At 40.6% G+C, this 24779-nt stretch overlaps 1 protein-coding gene across 1 annotated transcript in view; it reads left to right on the top strand.

Annotated features, from left to right (window-relative positions):
• Positions 1-24779, top strand: part of PDGFC (platelet derived growth factor C) — a 218366-nt gene that overhangs the window by 124008 nt on the left and 69579 nt on the right. Inside the window, exon 2 of the mRNA XM_022582211.2 lies at positions 2900-3095. Within this exon, the coding sequence (XP_022437919.1) occupies positions 2900-3095 (196 nt within the window). The remainder of the gene's footprint in view (positions 1-2899; positions 3096-24779) is intronic.

Below are 24779 nucleotides of genomic sequence, written 5' to 3' on the forward strand. Positions count from 1 at the left end.
GTCAGTATAGAGGAGAATTCATCTAACTTGATAGATCCTTCTGTGTCCTTATGAGATATACTGGTGCTAAATTATGTGCACAGGAGAGGTATTGATTATTTGATATATGTTAATATAACCTATGGCCATATCGAACATTAGCCCCCAATGAGAGGGAACATGCTTTTGCACAAGTGATAATTATAAATAATAATTATTTAATTTAAACATCCTATGGCACTTAAGGCATATTTACTAATATGATGATATTCCCCATTATATGCACTGTATATATTCAAAGGAAATTATGTTTGTCTTTATCTTGTCTTAGACAATATAAAATCATACTTAGCAGGCTCATTGTTGAAACAGCTGAGTTTAAGAGAATGAAAAAGCTGCTTTAAGAACCGTAACTACACCTTGTTAAAATTATTTGGGGTGTTTTAACAATAAAACAGGTATTCTTTAACCCGAATCATATTCTCACTAATAAATAACCCTTAACCCTTGACGTCTTTTGAATTCAAGAAGTTTCATAGAGCATATTCTTAAGTTGCATTTTATCAGTGTGAAATATGTATTTTGAGTCACATAAATAGTAAATGAAAAGTTGCTCCAATTACTTTAAGTGCCGTTGAAGAACAAAGGGCAAAAAGACATACTTGCAAATCAAATAGCTTTGTGCACAACAGAAGGTATATTAATTGTCTACTGTTAGGTAAGAAATCACCACGAACCCGCGGTTTTATACACCCTGTTTGCTCTCAGCTCTGGAGCTCAGAAATCCAGGCCTGGGAGACTGGGCTTTTGCTCCAAGTTTTTACAAGACTAAAATCAAGGTATGAGTGAGATTCGATTCTTTTCTGGAGACTGGTGAAGAGTCTGCCTCCGATTCATCGAGGTCTCTTGAGGTTTCAGGATAAAGCCCCCTCTTTCTCGGTACCTCTCTGCCGCCCACATCCTGGGAACACAACCTGCTCCCTTTCCAAGGCCACCACACGGAATTTTCCCCATTGAGTGTCTTTCACACTTGGAATTTCTAAGATCAAGAAGGGCCAGCTTCTGTTAAGGGCTCACCCTATTAGGTTAGGCTTCTCCTATAACCTAACTTTTGGTTAACTCAGAGTTAACTGACCTGATTATGGGAGTAATACCCCATCCGTGTCACAGCTTCCACCCACTGAAGGCAGAGGCTCCTGACGCGTGAGGGACATTGGGGGTCGCCTCAGAGCCTGCCTTCCAGAGCGGGAAGCAGGGTCATTGGTGTAAAATCATGGAGAGAGCACGTGGAGCTGAAATACTTAGGAGGCAAACTTGGCATGGAGGAGTCCATTGGTCAAAAAGGAATTAGGATTCACAGATCCATACTGCTGTCTATAAAACAAATAAATTCCCTGTAGAGCACAGGGAACTGTACTCAGTGTCTTGTAATGACCTATAATGGAAAAGAATCTGAAAAAAGTAGATACATACGTATCGCTGAATCACTTTGCTGTACACCTGAAACTAACACAATACTGTAAATCAAGTATGTTTCAATTAAAAAAAGGGAAGTAGGGTATGGGAGTGAAAGAATCGAAGAGGAAAAGGCAGAAAACCATAATAGAAGAAAAAAAGAGAGAGAAGAAAAATGTAGTTTAGTATAAAATGTCAATGATTTAATAGGCCTTAGACAACTCTGTATTGCACAGTTTGATGGGATGTACCTAAAAGGAGTCAGTAAAATGACATTTTTTTCATATTTCTGAAAGTAACTATGCATATATTGAGATTGGATGTTGGGAAATAAAGGAAAAATGGTGCTTATAAAGTAATGATATTCTTCTCTCTGTATAATACTGCAAATACAAAGTTCAGTCTATGAAGCATATCTCTAAATCATGAAAACTAATGAGGTATTGGTACAGTATAATATTTTTGTCCTGATGTTATGAGTATATCAAAGTTGAACAAAAAACGTGTCAGGTGTTGTGCCATGCACATTACTTCATGTGTTCAAGGTGCAGTTTAGGACTTTTAAATTGTTTTAGAAATTGAATAAAAGAGTCTTTAAAAGGTTTTTTTTTTTTTTTTTTTACTGGGATTTAGCAAACAATGGATTGGATTTTCATGGCCTGAAAAAGTGTAACTGTCTTACTTCTTAGATTTTCTTTGCGTAGGTAAACAGCTGCTTTTCTTTGTGTAGGTAAACAGCTGCTTTTCCAAATACCAATTATTTGTTTCCTCTCATTATGAACTCTCAGTTGGGTGGATATAAGAACACTTTTGTCTCTACGCTACTGTGTGTAAAATAGATAAACAACTGGGACCTACTGTATAGCACAGGAAACTATATTCAATGTCTTGTAATGACCTATAATGGAAAAGAATCTGAAAAAAATATCTATATATAAATGAATCATGTTGCTGTACACCTGAAACACTGTAAGTCAACTATGCTTCAATAAAAAAAAAAACACTTTTGTCTCAACAAATTGTTTCAATTTGCCGGTCCCCTCATGTCTCCCCCAACAATCTAAGCAAAAGAAAAAGATATTAATAACAATGTATTTTGGCGTTTCACCGTGTAAAAGGTTGCCATGCCTAATAAACTTGGAAGCAATTTTATACTGTATTCTCCTCTTAGAAATTTAAAATTCATGTTAGCCTTTTAAAGTCACTGAGAAGTCCTGCAACATTTCTTATAATTCCATATCTTCATAGACCGCTGTTAGTTCCCTTACAACGAGAAATTGATACCATTGCTTTGACCTCATTTCGTTTTTCGAGGTCATTTAAGGGTTGAAATCATTTAGTACTTACAGTTCATGGGAAACTTTGGGCTTGTATTGGTTACCTTTTTTCAGAAGTTATTTTGAAACCTATAATTTTTGAAATGTCTGTTCTAAGTGTGTGTCTATGCTTATGTTTTTACTTTCAGGAGTACAAGATCCCCAGCATGAGAGAATTATTACTGTGTCTACTAATGGAAGTATTCACAGCCCGAGGTTTCCTCATACTTATCCAAGAAATATGGTCTTGGTATGGAGATTAGTAGCAGTAGAGGAAAATGTATGGATACAGCTCACATTTGATGAGAGATTTGGGCTTGAAGACCCAGAAGATGACATATGCAAGTAAGTGATCATACTTGAAATTCCAACAGTGTAACAACTGTTACAGTCTTTCAAGTTGCTTCATTTTGAGGCTGTGATTTTAAATGGCATCTTTTGTTCTCTTATGTTTTTCTGATGATCCAAGAAATTTACAACCTTATTTAAGCTCTGTTTCTATCTACATCTGACAGTAATTTGAGGTAATATATGGTAAAAAAATTACATACAGAGTAAAGCAATTTATAAAATAAGGAATAGAGAATCAAAAGCCAAGTAAAGGAATGAAGGTTGTGCCAGAGTCACACTAGTGCCAAAACTTTTACATTTGAGCTTCCTTATAGCCAAATCAATAAGATAAATAGTAAGCTATAAAAAGAAAGAGCAGTGTCCATGCATACATTTTATCCATACTATCCAGTATCCATAGGTACACAAATAGATACATACATACATACATACACCCAGAACTAAGAAATTTGAATATTTCATTACAAGGAAGAAGTACAGTTCTGAGAGCAGAATTAAACATTTAGGCTAACATTATAGTTGGCCAGGTAGAAATTTATCATAATTCTCCTAGAAGCTTTCATGAACCAGAGTCAGCTGGAGTATTTCACCCACGCAAAAGACCACCTACCGTATGTCATACAAATATTAGTCTTTAAATCCTATGTGAATATACTTGTCAAGGTTGGGTGGTCTCAGGGAAGATTTTTCACTTCAATGGCATTTGTATATCATGAAAATATTTCACTTGAGCTTCTTTGTGGGGTTCTTTATTTTCCCTTTGATATACAAGTTAAAAGAGAATTTTCTCTTTATGGTATATTACAGATAAATATTTCAATACAGATAAGATAAACTTTATACTTGCTGTCATCACAATTTGTATCTTTAACATTTATATATAGTTACATTTTTTCTTTCAAGTTCTTTCTGTGGCTATGCGTTTCAGGTTATTTTTTCCCTTACATCTCTAATTTTAGGCTTTGAGAAGGATAAGTTATTCTAGCTATTTTTGGAGATGGTGTTATTCAACCCTTCATTTTATAGATAAGCAAACAAGCCAGAGAAGTAAAGTAGCTGCCCTAGATCTCATTCATGTTTTATAACTCAACACGTACTAAAATCCATTTTTCTAACCCTCGTAGAGATGTTTTTTCACCATGCCGTTCTGCACCTCTTGCCTTCTTTTCATGTGGAGGATTACATAATGTTGTAAAAACTGCAGAGGGTTTAAGGTTTGGCCCTCCTTGCAAAGTAGCAAGTTAACCTACCACAGTTTCATGGATGCTGATTGCAGACAGGAGGCTCCCGGGTCCGAGACAAAGGATCCGTGACAGCAGTGGCAGTGACAGGAGTTCTGTTCCCACAGGTCAGTGCCGGGAGGGCCGCGTGACACCTGCACGCCTGGCTGGACGTGTGATGGGACAGGCAGCGTCCTGTGTGCGTGCGTGTGTGCACGCGTGTGTGTGTGATGCATGTGAGTGGTTAGATCGCAGAAGATAAACTATCGTCCAGGACGCCTACCGTAGCATTTTGTGGCTCAACGTCACGCACCATATGAGACTCGAGAAAAGTGACTCTTCCAATAGTTCTGAAATCCCTTCTTTTTGTGCTTCCTTGATTTACCTTCCTATTATTCCTGCACATGTAATCATTGTTTAAAGTTTTTCTGTTTTTCCTCGACCTCCCAATTTTCTCTGGAATTTTAACCACATGTACACATCTCCCTGTGAACTAGACTGTAAACATTATGTTTTGCCTCTTTTGAAGTATATATCAGTGGGGTAATACTACTTGCTTACTCCTGTGACTTGATGCAGTGTGATGTTTTTCCAGTTCATGTGGATGCAGAGAGCTTGGATCCTTTGCTTTCTGTGACGAACTGTACTCCATTGTATAAATAGGCAACCTTTCTTGTCTTGTCCGCTTTGATGAATGTCTGGCTTATTTCCAACTCTCCTTGTCCAAAGTGCAAGAAAACTTCTTCGAACCTATAGCTGAGAATGATACTGCTGTCTTAAGAAATTAATATTTTCAACTTCATGAGGTAGAGTTAAATTATTCTTAAAAGTGACCAATTTACAGTTCTACCAACAATATACAAAATTTCGTTTTTCTGCATTCTCCCCAACCTTTTGATTTGGCATTCTTTTAATTCTGGGTATTAGGGTAAGTGTAGAATTGTACCTTAATGTTAATTCCTATTTGTTTCTTCTTATTAGCAGTGAGCTTGAAAATTTTCATATTGTTATTGGCTACTCAGATACCCTTTGCTGTGAAATGCCTGCTTATGTCTTTTGCCCAGTTTTTACTGGGATCTTTGGCTATTTAAACTTTGGTTTCCACATTTAAGTCCTTGATTCATCTGTAATTCATCTTATCGATGTGAGGTTCTTCACTAGGGTATCACATAGAGTCCTGACATCATTTATTTATTTATTTATTTATTTTTTATTTTTTATGGTACGCGGGCCTCTCACTGTTGCGGCCTCTCCCGTTGCGGAGCACAGGCTCCGGACGCGCAGGCTCAGCGGCCATGGCTCACGGGCCCAGCCGCTCCACGCCATGTGGGATCTTCCCGGACCGGGGCACGATCCCGTGTCCCCTGCATCGGCAGGCGGACTCTCAACCACTGCGCCACCAGGGAAGCCCCTGACATCATTTATTGAATAGTCACACTTTCTTCCAATGATGTGCAAAGCCAACTTACAGGTCAGATTTTTGTATCTGATCTGGCCTGTTTCTCGGTTCTCTGTTCTGTTCCTTGGGTTTACTGTGCCCCCCTGTGTACCAAACTGACCCTGTTTCAATTACTGTAGCATTACAGAAGCTGTGTGGTAGGGAAGTCGTCTTGTTTTCCTCTCCTTTTCGAGCATCCTCACCATTTTACTTTTCAATGTATGTTTTCAGAAATAGGTTACCAAGTTCCTTGAAAACTCCTGCTGTGATTTTTATTGAAATAGCCTTGCACATATAGATCATTCTGAGAAGAATTGACATCCTTATTGTAACGACCTTTCTGTCCTTGAGAACTTTATGCTTCTCCGATTATTTGGGTCTTCTTTATTGTCTGTACAGTTTTAAACTATTCTTTATAAAGATGTGATGCATCATTATTTAGATTTCTTTCTATGGTCTCTTACTAAAATCCCTTTTTGAAAATTACAGTTCTAATTGTATATTGCTGGTATATAGAAAGGCAGTCAATTTTTTAGTAGCAATCTTGTATCTAGCATTTCTAATTGTATATTGCTGGTATATAGAAAGGCAATCAGTTTTTTAGTAGCGATCTAGTATCTAGCATTTCTAATTGTACATTGCTGGTATATAGAAAGGCAGTCAGTTTTTTAGTATCAATCTTGTATCTAGCATTTCTAATTGTATATTGCTGGTATATAGAAAGGCAGTCAGTTTTTAGTATCAGTCTTGTGTCTAGCATTTCTAATTGTATATTGCTGGTATATAGAAAGGCAATCAGTTTTTAGCAGCGATCTTGTATCTAGCATTTCTAATTGTATATTGCTGGTATATAGAAAGGCAATCAATTTTTTAGTAGCGATCTTGTATCTAGCATTTCTAATTGTACATTGCTGGTATATAGAAAGGCAGTCAATTTTTAGCATCAGTCTTGTATCTAGCATTTCTAATTGTATATTGCTGCTATATAGAAAGGCAATCAGTTTTTTAGTAGCGATCTTGTATCTAGCATTTCTAATTGTACATTGCTGGTATATAGAAAGGCAGTCAATTTTTAGTATCAGTCTTGTATCTAGCATTTCTAATTGTATATTGCTGGTATATAGAAAAGCAATCAGTTTTTAGTAGCGATCTTGTATCTAGCATTTCTAATTGTACATTGCTGGTATATAGAAAGGCAGTCAGTTTTTTAATAGCGATCTTGTATCTAGCATTTCTAATTGTATAGTTTTTTAGTATCAATCTTGTATCTCGCAAACTCGCTAAGCTCTTTATTTTAATAATTCTTCTGGCAATTATTTTGGATTTGTGCAAAAGAAGATATGGTTCATGAGAAAGATGTCTTTCTTCCAGTCAGTTCTTTTTACTCTTTTCTATTTCTTATTAAGTTGTTGATTGCATGAGGAGGTGTCTCTGACTTCCTGATTTTAGAGTTTGCTTCTTTAAAAAAAAATAAAGTTTAAACTTTGGAATAATTTTAGATTTACAGAATGTTGCAGAGATGGTACAGTTTCCATATTCCCAGGTTCCCCCCATGTTATGCCTTCCGTCAGCACCACATGTTTGCGTAACTAAGACGCCAGCATTCATACAATGCCACTCACTGAGCTACACGCTTTACACAGATGTCAGCAGTGCGGTCACTCCGTGTGCTTCTTCTGGTTCAGGATCCTTTCCAGGATGAGCCTTGCATTCTGTCCTCAAGCCTCCTTAGTCTCCTCCGATCTGTGAGCTTCTCTTTTTGGTCTTTCATGGCCTTGACAGTTTTGAAGAGTAGTGGTCAGGTAATTCGTAGAAGAGGCCTCAGTTTAGGTTCTTTAGATGTTTCCTGGTGATTACACTGAGGTTATTGATTTGGGGGAAGGGTTCCAAATAGGTGAGCTGCTCTTCTCCTCATATGGTGGCAGAGGGTACGTACTACCAGCCGCAGTCATCACTGACGGTGTTAACAATAATCACTCAGGTCAGGTGGGCTTCTCCTCTGGTGAGGAAATACATTTCCCTTTCATATGCTATTATTTGGAGGTACGTGACTAAGTCCGGTCCACGTTCTAGGAGACAGTGATTAAGTTACACCTCCTAGAGGGGGGAATATATACATATATTATTGGGAATTCTTCAGTAAAGAAAATTTGTGCCTCTTCCTTTTCTTCCCTCCTTCCTTCCTTCCGTTATTTCTTCAATCATTTGTATCAGTATAGACTCACGGAGATTTATTTTATGCCCTGTGTTATAACGCAGTGCTATTGTTGTTTACTTTGTTGTTGAAATCGTTTCATCTTTGGCCACTGGAAGTAAAAGATTTGTTAACACATCGATATTGAATATGATGATTGATGAAGATTTTCTTATATTATTTGAAGTACTTTGTTTTTGTTTTGTTTTGTTTTACTTTTCCAAGGGACCTATTTTCCCTTTGGGAGACATTTTTTTATTCATTTAATTTGGCTTTTAAAAGGAAGTTACAGAGATAATGACACTTTATACCTCACCATGTATCACCTAAGAGCTAGGATATTTCCTTTGTCTTTTGAAAACCAGTATCACCTGCAAGAAATGTAACATTAACATGAATCTATTACCTGGTATATAGCTGATTTTCCAATGTTTCTCATGATCCCAATATGTTATCACTTCCATTATTAGCTTTTTTTCTTATTATGCTTTGATTCGGTAATCAGTCATTGATTGAAGTTGGTTATTGTAACTCTTTTCTTGCCTTTTCTTCACTTTCATGACACTGATATTTGTGAGCTATCCAGCCCCGTTGTTCTGTGGAATCTCTCTCAATTTCATTTCTGAGTGTGTCTTCATAATTAAGTCCTGCTGAAAGATTCTGGCCAGAATGTTCTCTAGGCGATGGGTACCTCAGACTCCTCATTTTTTAATTTATTTGAAGATCAATTTATTTATTAATAAAATTTATTTATTTATATATTTATTTATGGCTGCATTGGGCCTTCGCCGCTGCATGTAGGTGCTTCCCAGCCGCAGCGAGCGGGGGGCCACTCCCCACCTCAGCACGAGGGCCCCTCACCGCAGTGGCCTCTCCCGCCACAGGCCCAGCATCTGTGGCCCACGGGCTCTATACCACAGGCTCAGCAGTTGTGGCACATGGGCTCAGCAGTTGTGGCTCATGGGCTCTAGAGAGCATGCTCAGTAGTTGTGGCGCGCGGGCTTAGTTGCTCCATGGCATGTGGGATTTTCCCGGACCAGGGCTCGTACCTGTGTCCCCTGCATTGGCAGGCGGATGCTTAACCACTGTGCCACCAGGGAAGCTCCCTGCTCATTTATTGCATTTCCACGACATGAACTTGCTTTCTCAATCCAGTGTTCAGTGCATCTTGCCAATTTTGATAATGTGGTATTTTTATTTTTGTCCATTTGGGGATTTTTATAACATCGATTGTTTTCTTCTTTTAAGCCGCACGGGTCATATAGAAGCATATTGTTCATTTTCTACGTTAAATGCATAAGGTTTTTTAAATGCATTTTTTATTATAGATTTCTAAATTAATTGTATTTTGGATAAAGAATACGGCCCGTTTGGGCTTCCCTGGTGGCGCAGTGGTTGAGAGTCCACCTGCCGATGCAGGGGACGCGGGTTCGTGCCCCGGTCCGGGAAGATCCCACGTGCCGCGGAGCGGCTGGGCCCGTGAGCCATGGCCGCTGAGCCTGCGCGTCCGGAGCCTGTGCTCCGCACCGGGAGAGGCCACAGCAGTGAGAGGCCCGCGTACCAAAAAAAAAAAAAGAATGTGGCCCATTTGTCTGTGATTGTTCAAAATTTAATACTTGGCTTCACTTGCTTCAAGTTTTTTAAGTTTCCAAATGTGCTCTCCTTCCGTTATGGGTGCAGCACTGCATGTATGTACATCATGGCAAGTTTTGTAGCCGTGCTGGTCACGACGTCAGGGTCTTCCCTGATTTTGTTTTCTTCCTGATGTAACAATTCCTGAGAGATATGTGTCAAATACTCGTAATAGAGAATACATATATGTATCAGTTTCATCTTGTAGGACTGTCCACTTTTGTTTTTTATATGTGTCTAAATTGTGCTGGTTGGTGCAGGCAGGCTCAGAGACCTGATCTTGTTTAATCTTTATTAATGTTTTGTTTTGACTTCAAAGTATATTGTGCCTAATATTGATATAGATGTGCCAGGAATTGGGCTGGTTATTTGCCTGGCATTCTTTCCATTTTTTTACTTTGAGCTTTCCTGTGTCCTTAGGGGTGTGTGTGTGTGTGTGTGTGTGTGTGTGTGTTATCCCTTGTGAGAGGAACATGAGTAAGATTAAAAAGAAAAATTCAGTTAAAAATCTTCATGTTACACTTAGGAACTTAATTTAGCACATTGGTTCTGATTATACCTTTTTTAGATTCAGTGCTACTATTATTATTTTTTTTTAATTAATTAATTTATTTTTGGCTGCACTGGGTCTTCATTGCTGCGTGCGGGCTTTCTCTAGTTGCGGCGAGCGGGGGCTACTCTTCATTGCGGCGCGCAGGCTTCTCATTGCCGTGGCTTCTTTTGTTGTGGAGCACGGGCTCTAGGTACACGGGCTTCAGTAGTTGTGGCACGTGGGCTCAGTAGTTGTGGCTCGTGGGCTCTAGAGCGCAGGCTCAGTAGTTGTGGCGCACGGGCTTAGTTGCTCCACAGCATGTGGGATCTTCCCGGACCAGGGCTCGAACCCGTGTCCCCTGCATTGGCAGGCGGATTCTTAACCACTGCGCCACCAGGGAAGCCTGCTACTATTTCTTTTGTACATTCCATTTCTACTCATTTTTCTGTTTCTTTCTTTCCTTTTTTGCATTCATTCAGTTTGTCTTCTCATCCTAGTTTTCTTTTCTACTAATTCAGAAAGTGTACATCAAGTTCTGTGTTTAAATGGCTCCCTTAGAAATGCATATGGGACTCCATATAGAAAGCTCATTCACGTTTACCCGCCTTCCCCAAATAGAAAATTACCTGAGAACCTTTGAACTACCCTGGAATGCTGAATCCCAGCTCTCAGCTCACAGAGCTGATAAGACAGAGCTGAGTTTATTGCTCACCATGGTGACAGGGACGCCCACTTTGGCAGCTCGAGCAGCGTCTGGGGAGGAAAGGCAAAACCAGACTCCGTTGAGGGTTTGAAGTTTGGTTTAAAATGGATCTTCAGTCTGAGACTGGACTAAGGGTTGGGTAAGAATTAGGACATAATAGTTCGGAACTCGTGGAAACGAGGCAGGGATTTTCAGGCATGGGCTCCGCAGTGCTAGAGAGTAAACTGCTGATGCCTTGTTGAAGGAGTTAATGGTTCTTTGGAGGAAGTTCCTATAATTAACAGTAAAGGTATTTGCCTGGGAAAATAATGAAGACAGTAAAATAGTCATGTTCTGTTACTATAACCACATAACCGGGTGGTTTCATCCTTCTTGTCCGAGCCGGCTTGGTTCTCACCACAGTTACTCTCATTCCTGATAGGTGTTGGATTCTGAGGATTTTAGTTTTGTATTCTTTACCTTCACAAGTAAAACATGTGTCGTTATTGTTTTGTATGATCGGTGTTTCTTTAGCCATCCCTACGGGCTTACTTTTGATGCTAACGATTTCTTCTTGCACTTCAGAATTTTGAGGGTAGCATCATTTTACTTCTTTCAATATAGTCTTTAAAAGCCTCTTAAATGAAAGCCCGTGGATAGTAAATACTCAGGTCTTATTTATTTGAACATTTCTCTAGTTCACCTTCATTCTTGGAAGTTGTTCAGACGGGATATAGGATTTTCAGTTGTGTGTTTATGTTTTTCTCAATTCTGTGAAGACGCCATCCACTGTCTACGGCTGTTGAGAAGTTAGTCGTCTGGTTAATTGCTGATGTATCCCTGTAGCCTCCCATCTAGTCGTCTGGTTAATTGCTGATGTATCCCTGTAGCCTCCCATCGAGGGGTACATTTTACGAGTGACGTGTGTGGGCCGCAGGGTAGAGAGGGAAGGTTGGAGCTAGGATGTTGCCCCACGCAGCTCCTGGACCACCTGTGGCCCATTAACCGTCCATCCCCACCCTGCCCTTGCACGTAGAGGCTCAGCAGATGCCCGCAGGGCCCAGAGCACAGTCACCTCACTGGAATATTGGTTCCTTTTCTTGTCTGTCCTCCAGAGAATTCTCCTGTTTTCCTGACAGTTCAGTATTGCATGAGAAACAAAGGTTTTCTTTTACTCATTTATTCAGCAATTTTTGTTGTAACGCCCCAAGAGGAGTGTCTCTGCCTAACTTTGTCTACCATGTGGCTGGAAGAGACACTGTTTCAAGCAAAACCAGGTTCCTCCTAATAAGACTTAGTGTTCTCAAGTTCAAGTTTAAAGTTGATTTTTAAAAATGGCCAGATGGACTCTTTTCCATGACAAGGCTGGAGAACTTAAATACAGATGTGTCCCCGAAAAAATGCATCTTCGGAATTTAAGCTGCCCCAGTGTCAATATTTTCTCAAGTCTGAAACGTAGAAGAGTCTAGAAAATGTGATTCACTGTTTTAGCGGCATCTTCAAAAGAGGGCAGACTCGAGTGAGATGTTTGACTTTTACCCCCGTGGCCTTGCTGGCTTCTCAAATCATCTTTTATAAAGAAGCAGACAGAGGGAGTTGTGTTTTTATGCTGTGAGGTTGACATTATTACAAAGAGCAAAACAAGTCAGAGGCAAGTTTGGTTTTGTTGCTTTTCCAGCCTGAGAAGATGTGCAGGCAATGTGGTGGAGGGTATTGGTGTGGAACAGGAATGGAAGGATGGGGTGTGTGTGTGTGTACACACATTGGTGTAAAAAGGGCCGAAATATGTCTTGTTTTTCAACGTTCTCTGTGCACATGTGGCTCTTATGTGTGTGACATATGGTGTCCTTAAGAGGGCACTTTTTAGTGGAAAAGTCAATTTTTTTTTTGTTTGTTTGCTCCTCTCTGACATAAATAAATTTACTTATTATATATTATATTTTACAAAGAGAAAGACCGTAAATGACAGTGTGTGGAAAAGAATGGGCTGTTCAGTGGTGCTTCTGTATAACTGAATCACTTTGCTGTATAGCAGAAATTAACACAACATTGTAAATCAACTCTACTTCAATTAAAAAAAACAAAATAGTGCCTCTTTTTCACCAAAACAGCTGAGTTTCTTTCGGAGGAAATGTTGTCTTTGGTCCAGCGTGGAAAACGTTGAATGATAGAAATGGTAAATCTGCTAGGCGAAAGAAACACATTTTCTAATACTTGGAATTGAAGGTGATCAGAGCTGTTAGTTTTTCTTCCAAATGAAGAAAATCTTTTGGACATTGTCCTCCCTTCCTGCTGTTTATCACAGAATTAATGTGGCCTTAGTTTTTGCTCATGTATTTACTGTAAGTCCAGTGGGCACTTGCTGAGCCCCATGGGGGTGCGGGGAGACAGTGGTGAAGGGGAGTCGTCTCTGCCCTCAAGTAACTCAAGAGTCTGGTCAGAAGCAGACAAGTAAACAGACAATTAAAATAGAAAGGCCACACGTCCCAGAAGACGGTCAGTAGAGAGTACAGTTATGACTGTAGCTGACTGTGTTTAGACTGCTTTGTTGACCATTTTCTAATTCAGACTGTAACTGCGTATCTTACCAGCAACAGCCTATAAATAATTGTTATTAATTTATTGTGGAGAAATGGGGGGCACGAATTAACCCTCCCACACAGACCTCAGAAGCTCAAATACTCCTTTTCTGTGTTTCCCTCTAGTAGATGTAACTTTTAAGCCTAGGATAGATTTCTTATATCAAGTTTACAACGACAGTGCAAGCTCTAGGAGACAAAATTTTAAGGAAAAAGTTATTTTGTGGAAAGGAATAAAGATATTTCTTAGTTCTATTGCCATACAACTGAAAAAAAGACAGTATTATTGAGCTGCTAATGACGTTGGAGACCCATAAGTTCATCCTAAGAATTTATTTTTCAAGCAAAATGTTTTCGTGAGCCCCTTAAAATAGTGAAGGGAAGGGCAAGGCGGCATTAGACACTATTTGGCATAAATGATCTTAAATTTTATCCCTGGAAGGTCCAAAGGCATCCCGTGGAGCCCCAGCCTGAGTCTGCAGAACTGGGGCTTAGAACATGTAGCTGGGTGTGGGCCTCTCACTCAGCATTCCAGTCCTGTTCAGGACGGCAAGAAAAGCTTAGGTGAGACAGAAAGCTCAGTGCGTTTTTAAGGTGCCCTGTGGGAACCTTGCTGTGAGACCAGAGGAGTCGTGCCTGGTGTTACAGGTGATAGCATGGCCACTTGCTTAGCGTCCACCTCCACCACTGGCAAGGGGTAGGGGGCCCAGGTGGGCTTGGGGCATTTATTATCCATCCCTGAGACCTTCCTGAAGGGCCTGTCTGTGCCAGGCATATGCAGGCTGGTTGCCTACACAGGTCACAGGTGTTTTAGGGCAGAAGAGAAGGGAGCACAGGAGGAGGCTGTGAGGGCAAAGGTAGGGTCTCCTCCAGCACCTGTCACGACTAGGAAGCGAGGAGTGATGATCCAGAAGGATGGAGACACAATGCGTGTTCTGCCTCGAAGAATAGGTGAGACGTCAGTACTGACCAGCACCTATCAGGTACTCAGTAAGAGCTAGCTAACATAAAAGGATAGGTGGGTTAGAGGGGAAGAATGTGTGAACGATGATTTCCCCTGGAGCACGTGATGCCGTCGAGGTGAGGCTGTCCCGGTGGGCAGGGTCCAACTGTGAACGCCCAGTGATGGATTTGGTCTCCCTTCCTCTGCTCTCAGAAGCTGAGGGTTTTCTTGCAGAAGAGAACATGGACCAGTCTATAGTTTACCAAGAAAATACTGCCGGAAGCCATGCAAAATGGATTGGAGAAGAATTTAAAGGTACTTAGTTGAAGGAATTGTGTTATTTTCAGACACAAAACTCTTCCATTAGAGATTTCTTCAGACCTACCCTTGGCCAATTATTTTCTGCCTGATCTAATAACAGAAAGCCTCTTCCTCTCTTCCATTCTCCTCCTTCCTTGTTAAAGCTCCGTGTGAGTGGAGGGGCCGGTGAGCGGCGGTGTGCCCATGCACGTGAGCGCAAAGAAGGACAGATACCATATGATGTCACTTATGTGTGGAATTTTAAACAAATGGCGCAGATGACCTTATCTACAGAACAGAAACAGACTCACAGACACAGAGAACAGACGTATAGTTGCCGGGGGGAAGCGGGGGAGGGATAAATTGGGAGATTGGGATTGACAGATACACACTGCTATATATAAAAAAGACAACTAGTGAGCACAGGGAACTCGACTCAATACTCTGCAAGAACGTATATGGGAAGAGAATCTAAAAAGGAATAGGTATGTGTACATCTATAATTGATTCACTTCGCTGTACCTCTGAAACTAACACGACATTGTAAATCAATTGTACTCCAATAAATTTTTTTTTAAAAAAAGAAAGAACCTCTACAGTGGGATCAATGCTTTGTATTTCAAAGCTACGTTCCCCTTTGCCCCAGGGCACAAGTTTGGGGAGGAACAAAACGACCAATTTCAACATTGCCGACAATAGAAATATTTATATTAAAGACAAACCAGGGAATTGCTTAGAATGTTAAGTGACCCCTCTGTTATAGAGAAGAGATGGCCTCCCTCACTTCTCCATGGGTTAAGCCAGGCCTCCGTGGGCCCTGAGAAGAGCCGCAATATGAAGCAGTACTGCATAGAGTCTGGGGATACTACTGCAGTTCTGCTACAGGTGTGCCAGGACAGAAGAGATGTCCCTAATAGGTAATGGCTTCGGTTGAAAGATAGTGGGATTCATGCAAGAAAGAGTAACTTTAAGATCCTTTTAGCTTCAAGTAACCAACTGAAAAAGATAATGTTTGGATCCGTCCCTGAACGTTTCAGGGATGGGCTTCATCCAGGTTTTGAATGATGCCCCCGACTCTGCCTCTTCCTCTGCTTCCATAGATTGCTTTCTTGTGGTGGGCTTCACTCTCAATCAGTTTGTCTTCATAAAATCGCAGAGGAAACCAGGCAGGTGCCAAGATTTTAGAACTTGCAATCTTCGAAGGAGACAGGAACTCTTCCTGCAAAAATTTTTGGAAGAGTTTCTTTTTGTTTTGTAATTTCATTGAAGTATAGCTGGTTTACAATGTTGTGTTAGTTCTGCTGTACAGCAAAGTGACTCAGTTTTATATATATATATATATATATATATATATATATATATATATATATATATATATATATATTCTTTTCAGGTTCTTTCCCATGATGGTTTATCACAGGGTATTGAATGTAGTTCCCTGTGCTCTACAGCAGGACCTTGTTGTTTATCCATCCTCTATGTATAATGGTTCGCATCTGCTAACCCCAAACTCCCCCTCCCCCTTGGCAACCACACGTCTGTTCGGAAGAGTTTTGATTGGCCTGCTTTGAGCCAGGTATCCATCCCTGGACCAGTTACTATAGGGGGAGCTAGGAGCAGCTGTTACCGTGCTTGGCAAGATTTGGGCTCCTTGCCCATCCTGAAGTTAAGTGATGGTTTGTATTGCTGGAGAAATGGTTCCTGAAAACAAAACTTTCCCTTTCCATCAGAAAGAGGAAGAAATGCCAATGGTGCAGAAATAACCATCTTCACTCGTGGTGTTAAGACCCAAAAGGAGTTACGGGCAGCTTTCAAATGTACACTCGTTGCTTTCCCCTCCTCCACTTCTGGCCAGAATAAAGTTCTCTTTAGAGTGAAGGTTTTACCAGAGCCCTTTCCAGCCGCTCTTGAGTATAGTGAGCTTGATGGCATAATTTATAGTTTTGTTATCCTTTGACCTCTGTAGCAATTACTTTTGTAACTTAAAAAAAAAAAAAAATCGTTCCCAAGAGGGCTTAAAATGAAGGGTAGGGACCTGACCAAGTCTGAGATCAAGGGACTGTGCCCTTGGCTAATGAGATGTTTTGGTTTTATGTTTTGAAATGTTCAAAATCAACATTCCAGCAGAGAAAGAATGAATCCCGTAACTCCCAGAACCCGTGTCGGTCTCTCCATGCTTGTCTGTCTCCAGCCCTGTCTGTACCTATGTCCCCATCATATCCCTCCATTTACCCCCAACACCTCCCTCTCTCCTTGGCTTTCCTTCCCCCATCTTCCCCGTTTATTGCCCAGTTATCACTTTCCCTCTGTTACTCAGGAAGATTCTGACCGTTTGCACTCCATGAGGATTCGGGGCATATCTTAGTGCCCTTCTCCGTGGCAAGCCTTTACTTTCAGTTCCTGCCATGTCTTCCCTTGGGGTGATGATGCCACCTCCTGTTTGTCCAACTGGCACAGCGACTTACACTTGGACAACTTCTGCAACCAACGAAACGCCCGTATTACCAGCTAGCTAGCTAGTTATCCATTTATATAATTTTACCCCCAAAGAAAAACCAAGCAAGAGCAATACAGCACCAATCATTAAGAATAAAAGACTTCTACGTATACAAGTCTTAAATATACTGCACAGGCCTTTCTTTTCTCAGCTTATTCGATATTTTATGTAGTTGTATCTCCAGTATTAAAGTATTAGTATCTTTTTGCTGTTTGAGCTTTCAAATGGCACACTTTCCTCAGTTCCCCTGGCCATGACTCTCGGGGAGCTAGGCTGTGCTCAGCTCTCTTTAGGGTACAGACTACTTTCTAAAGAAACAATCTTTAAATAGGCCACCTCCTTTGGCTTTCACAGGACAGGGAGATGCTGACTGAGGTTTTATTTCTAATTCATTCATGGAATTATTTCTAAGTATTATTTGATTTCCCCTCTAAGGTTTTTGACAGAATGAATCAAAACATATAACTTTCACAAAAGGATTATTGTTTTGCTATGCAGTTAACAGAGGTTAAATTAAGATATTTCACAAAACCCTCTGAAGTTAAGCTGAAAAGATTTCATTGCACCTAATTCACACTTGAAGGTAGAAGGTAGACGTTAAGGAGCCCCTTCCCAGCTTCCTTGCCCATGTTGGTTCTGCTTACATCTCTGTTTTCAGCGGAAGGAATGATGTGAATATTATCTCCTGGACCATGAACATGATACGAATAGTACATGGATATGAACATTAATGATGATATGAATAGTATTGGGTTGGCCAAAAAGTTCTTTCGGGTTTTTGAAAAACCTAAACGAACTTTGTGGCCAACCCAGTATATGGATATGAATATCATAATGATATGAATATTGTATGTATATGAATTTTATAATGATACGAATAGTATATGAATATTATGATACGAATAGTGTATGTATATGAATATAAGGATATGAATAGAATATGGGTATTATGATATGAATATTATAAGGATATGAACAGTATACGTGTATGAATGTTATCACCGTGCAGGTGAGGCAGACTCGCTGTGAGCCCGGTGGACTGCTTCTGTGCAGGCAGACCCAACTTTGATCATTCACTGAAACTCACAAAAAGAACGGGGGAAAAGGGATTTTCTGTTGGTATACAGAGGTTATCATAAAATCAAGGAGAAAGTTCTTCTACTGGATTACAATATTTAAAGGAAAATGCTGTGGAGTGGACCTCACTTTAACATTTCATTCAGTGAAATCAAGGGAGCCTCACCCTCTAGAGGTAGGGTTTGTGGTAGTTGTGACTTGCCTTCTGACTTGCCTTCAGATGAGATGCAATTGAATATTGGCGACGTTGCATGTTGTATAAGCTGTCACCTGGCTTAAGAACAATTGGGGAGACCTGTGTGTTCATAGATGCCCACTTAGAGGAGGGCCGTGTGGAAGGAGTCCTGCCCCAGGGAGTAGACTCTGGGGACTCTGGCTCAGAGCACACGCAGTGTTAGTAATCTTAGGGAGATGCTTCTTCTTATGTAGATATAGAAAGATGCTCTTGTCCACAGTAATGTACACCTTCTTTAATTTCTGTCCATACAAACCGTCAGGTTACTGGTGCACAGGGCTGTATGTTCCTACCTTCTTTTTAAAATCCCACAGGAGGGCTTCCCTGGTGGCGCAGTGGTTGAGAATCTGCCTGCCAGTGCAGGGGACACGGGTTCAAGCCCTAGTCTGGGAAGATACCACGTGCCGCGGAGCAGCTGGGCCCGTGAGCCACAACTACTGAGCCTGTGCATCTGGAGCCTGTGCTCCGCAACAAGAGAGGCCGTGATAGTGAGAGGCCCGCGCACCATGATGAAGAGTGGCCCCCGCTTGCCACAACTAGAGAAAGCCCTCGCACAGAAACGAAGACCCAACACAGATAAATAAATAAATAAATAAAATCCCACAGGAGACCGTGAGTAGAGTAGGTTCTTCCGCACGCATCTAGGTGAGATTCTGAATGCATTTTTCAGTACACACAGTATTAGGGCTACTAGTTTGGGAAATGGAGAAATTCCATTTGTACTTTGTTCCAGGTACCATACTGATGACTTAGAATTTTCAGTAGGATGAATTGGCCACTTATGGACATGAGAGAATTATGATGAGGGTACCGTTATGTACATGGAAGAACAATGGCTTGGAATGCCTGACGTGTTTCAGATTCAGCTCTGTCCTTTACTATTAGCTACATGGTTTTGGTTAAAATACTGAGCCTGTTTTATCATTATATTCTTTAAATAAAATAAAGTAAGGGGATTGGGTCCCAAACGAAGATTCAAGTCTCTTCCACCACTGAAAGATCTGTGTTTCCTTGGACTGTCCACACACATTTGTTTTGCCTTTATAAAGTAATGTTTTATAAAAGTTCTTTGAAAATATTAAAGTATAGGATAATATTATAACTTTTCTGTTCCTGTGGGAACAAAATCCCTTCATATTTCTTTTTTTTAATAAATTTATTTATTCATTTTATTTTTGACTGCATTGGGTCTTCGCTGCTGCACGCAGGCTTTCTCTAGTTGCGGCGAGCAGGGGCTACTCTTCCTTGCGGTGCGCAGGCTTCTCATTGCGGTGGCTTCTCTTGTTGCGGAGCACAGGCCCTAGAGCGTGCAGGCTTCAGTAGTTGTGACTCGTGGCCTCTAGAGCGCGGGCTCAGTAGTAGTGGCGCAAGGGCTTAGTTGCTCCACAGCATGTGGGATCCTCCTGGACTAGGGCTCGAACCCGTGTCCCCTGCATTGGCAGGCAGATTCTGAACCACTGCACCACCAGGGAAGCCCCACTTCATATTTCTTAAACTGTAGTTTTATATATGAACCTTTGCAGTAATATTGATTTTTTAAAAATATACTTGATTTATATACACATATATATTCTTTTATAAATATATATAAAAAATATATATTCTTTTTCATATTCTTTTCCATTATGGCTTATCACAAGGTATTGAATATAGTTCCCTGTGCTGTACAGTAGGACCTTGTTGTTTATCCATCCTATATACAATAGTTTGCATCCGCTAATCCCAAACTCCTAATTTGTCCCTCTCCCACCCTCCCCTCTGGTAACTGTAAATCTGTTCTCTGTGTGAGTCTGTTTCTGTTTCGTAAATAAGTTCATTTGTATCATATTTTAGATTCCTTTACATTTAATTTAATGGGACAGAAATTTCACTGCCCAGAAATCTCTCAGGGGCTTAGTTGTTTCTGTTGTCATTTTCAAACTCTTAACCATATGACCCAAGCCCATGACAAATCCCTAAATGTAATGGAACCAACAGCTCTGGTGAACACACTGCTGACAGTCAGGCGGTAGTAAAGGACTTATGCATTGCATACAGTACATGTCGAAACCCCATTGCTCAAAGATTTCTCCCCTAAAGTGATTCCTCAGTAGCTGTTTCCAGCACTTGGACACATGTCTGAATATACACTGTCAACAGTCAAGTAGACCGTGCTCCCTGTCTGCCAAGAATCCCAGATCGTTTCCCCATATGGCAGCTGACTTAACCCCCGACTCTTTCTCAGCAAAAACCCCATGCACTGACTTCAGTCACCCACTTCTCGACATTCCTATCTGTGGGTCTCCAACTCTGCCCGTCTGTCTGAGTAAGCGAGCCAGTTCATGGTATCAAAATATTTGTGTAAATGGAACCAGTCCTAATTCATTGCTTCTAAAATTATTTCATGGGATTGTGGTAGGCATTGTTTTGCTGGGGCATCGGGGTTAATCTCGGCACAAATGAGGCCAGCACTTATGTTATCTGAGAGCATTTTGCCCCCCGAAACTCTCTAATCGTAGTTTCCCTACTATTTATCTAGGTTAAGGATGTCCAAAAGCATGACGGTAATAGTTCAACATCATTCTCCAAAGTGTGACACTGCTCTTTTATGCTTAGCAAACTTCAGATTCTTATTCATATCTCTCAAGAACTTGAATATGAGGAATTTCTTAGGAGATAAAAAGGAACGTTTAAAAAAACAAAGTTTTCCACGCAGCCTGCAAAGAAAGGAAAGAAAGAAAAAGGGAAGGGAAGAAAAAAAGAAGAGAGAGAGGGAGAGAGGAAGATACTGTGTTTGCTGCCGGCTATTTGCAGACTACACTTCTTTTCTGATGCTGTCAGGTCTCCGAGGGCCTGGGCAGAGAACCCTAGCAGATGGGAGAGCTACGTGACAAATAGCACCACTTACGGAGCGCCTACTGTTTGCAAAGCAAACTAGGTTTGCAAAACAAACTAGGTTAGATACTCACGTGAGCGCTAATCTTTCAGCAGTCCTTCACAGGAGGGATTATCCTTATTTTACAAAAGAGGATACAGGTGAAAGAGGATGTAAAAACTGTCCAAATAGACAGAGCTGGAAAATGGTAAAGATTGTATTCATACCTTTGCTCCAAGTTGAAGCATTATCTAAGAGTAGAATTATCCCTGTCTGTACTAACTGTTGTATCATTTGCTAGGCAAGAAAAACATCATTATGTATCTTTCTTGTTCATCATAAAACTAAATACAAATAACACCTGGTAGCTTAAATCATTAAGTAATAGTCACGATCACATCGACAATGTACTTCCTATCCGAAGATTTTGGTAATTACAACTCATAATTGCATCCCCAGACTGTTTGCTAATAATAGGAATTTATGTTCATCAAATGTTTACAATCGGTGCAAAGTTCAGGTTCGCTGGTGCTCTGGTTTACCCTGCTGCAGTAAGGTGATGTGAGCTTTCCCTCCTAGGACCAGAGTTTAATTATGTGCTTAGTGAAGGCCCACTAGTGCAAGGGACAGACTAGGAGCATTAGCATAATCCCTGCCCTCAGGGAACAGCTAAACTAGCCAGAAGCACCAGCGCTTGAAAGACACAAGATAATGTGAAATTGAACGCTGAATTGTGAAGAATAGAATAAGATTCTCGAAGTGGAGAAGTCTGAACGGAAGTGAACAGCCTGAGAAGGTCACAAGCAGGGTGGCTGCCAGGAGATGTCAGAAGTTGGTACTTACTGTCATGAACTCACCACCGGAAGGTGGCCTTTACCTGAGATGATCCAAAATTTGGCTTGAATAGCACATTGAACCAGCTTCTGAAGGCCAGGCTTAGGTGAAGCAAGCTCTCAAAATATCAACCTGTAAACCAGAATTAAATGTATTCAGTTTAAATGAAAAATATAATGTCCGAGGTTCTGATTTGACAAAGAAGCAGATAAATGACCACTCGTGGTTTTGTATGTGGTGCTTGCGGCATGTGCTCCAGTGTGTGTTGTAGGGACGAGGCCAGTCCTGAAGGTGGGTAAGCCTCACAGCGTGTAGAAGGAGGGCAAGAAAGTATGGCTTAGGGTCGGCTACTAGCATCATCTGGATTATGTTAACCAGGGCTTGAAATCATGGGATTTCAGTACAGAGAGAGGAAATAGGCAAAAATATTTTGAAATGAACAAAAATATTTGCACTAACAATTCATGGGCTGGGTTGTGTGTGATAAGGAAGCATTAGTCATAAAGCACTTCATAATTCATTAATCTCCTGTTTAACAAAGCAGGTGGGGAGAGTTAGAAAAACTTAGCTACAGTCCTGCTTGTTACTTCCTTGAAAGAGGTAAAACGTTTAGTCAAAGAGAATGATTGAAGTACGCACGCTATTATATATAAAATACCAACAGGGACCTACTGTAGAGCACAGGGAAGTACACGCAGTTATCTCGTAATAACCTATAATGGAAGAGAATGTAAAAAAATATATATATATGTATACATATATGTATAACTGAATCACTTTGCTGTCAACCTGAAACTAACAACATTTTATTTAAATCGACTATATTTCAATAAAAATTTTAAAAAGAGAATGATTGATGATAACAAGCCTTGAGGTTTGAGAATATGTAATTAATACTGCTTTTACAAGCCTTTATTCAGTATAGAAACACTGGTGAGGTTGAGATGTATAAGCTTGGGTCCCTACTTGGAGACGATTTGAAAAAGAAACAGCCGGATACCTAGACCATAGAATTCAAAGACAGCAAGTTGTGTAACTAGTATTCAGCTAGCGTGCCAAGGTGTATACAGCAAATCAGAGAGCTCGCCGTGGTAATGATTAGCATGTGAGGAAATGAAGGAGGAATAACTTTATAATAAATTTCTAAAAAATAGTGTCTAATTTGGGACTTCCCTGGCAGTCCAGTGGTTAGGACTTTGCGCTCTCACTGCTGAGGGCACGGGTTCAATCCCTGGTCGGGGAGCTAAGATCCCACAAGCCACGGCATGGCCAAAAAAATAGGTGTTAATTTATTACTCTGAATAAAGTCTAGAGTCCTCATGTTTTAAAAGCCACCTGCAATTATTTTTGAGAAAGTTATGCTTGTATTTAACGTGAATAGGCAGAATTAGAGAAAGAAGAAAAAAATGTTCAAGAGTATAGATGTTAGTTATATAGGAATATTTCAAGACCACATGTGTAATCATGACTATTTGGTTGCCTACTCTACTTATGTTTGTATATAAATATGTATGTTAACATATATTCATGTGTAAACTCATCCATCTGTCCGTCCATCCATCCATCCATCCATCCATCTATCCCACTCACCAGTCATTTAGTCCTTGCTATGTATGGACCAAAGACCATGCTAAACATTGGGAATAAAAAGATTATTAGATGGGCCCCTGGCCTCTAGAAAGCATTGAATAGTAAGAAAATAGTAATGTGTGTAGTGTGGACTTTGCTGGGGAAGGTGGCAACCTCTGTGCCTGTGGGATTCACAGGCGACGTCTCTGAGAAGATGACATTCAGCTGAAATGTGAAGGGTACACGTAACTGTGCCGAGTGAAATGATAGAGCTAATACTATTAGTCGTGCAGGACTTAATCGGTCAACTTTTAAAGTGTGAGCGTGGTATCCATTGTTCTAAAGAATTCCATGCTCAGTATTTTAAAAGTTGCCATTAGGCACCTTCTAAGTAGATCCAGGGAAATGCCCTGCCGTGTGTGCTTGGAACCCATGAGTCATAATTGGTGATATAGTGCGTTCTTGACCTATGACAGGAATATTATCGCTGGAGTTGCTGTATTGAAAACTGGGATCATGTTCGCCATCTGGTGAGCTGTGCTGTCTCGCCCAGGTTGAGGTTCAAGATGACTAAAGCCCTGAGTAGCCCACAATTACTCAGTTGCCCAAAAGCCCACAAGTAGACGGGAAAGTTGTCTGTGTCTCATCTGATCCCTGAACTGGAGTTTGCAGAGGGCGGGGGCAGGGAGAGGATGCATGTTGCCTTATCTTTCACTTTCCTGTGTGGTTTGAAGCACTTCCGTTCGCCTGTCAGCCAAATGGAACGAATGGGTCAGTGTTTGTGCCTTGGTGTCAGATAGCAGCTAGAGGCTGGGGACATGGAGGTGAAAAAAGTAAAGAAAAGAAAAGAAAAGAAATGCAGCCCCTGCCTAATAAGAGCTTGTATTCTAAACTTATATCCTGTGCTAATACAGTATTAGAAAGACATTTACATGTGTATTTTTTTTCATATTTTAAACTCTAGTTTAAATGAAAATATGAACAGCTTTGCAATTGAAACCAGAGTATAATAGTTGCCGCCAGTGACTCCTGTTAGACTTCGGTTCTGCCTGTATGGCACATGGTCTGGTACTCTTCTACTCTATTTATATC

Source organism: Delphinapterus leucas, chromosome 5, assembly GCF_059928025.1.
Source record: "Delphinapterus leucas isolate spDelLeu-1000000601 "Yukka" chromosome 5, BTC_Dleu_Yukka2, whole genome shotgun sequence".
Taxonomy (NCBI): domain Eukaryota; kingdom Metazoa; phylum Chordata; class Mammalia; order Artiodactyla; family Monodontidae; genus Delphinapterus; species Delphinapterus leucas.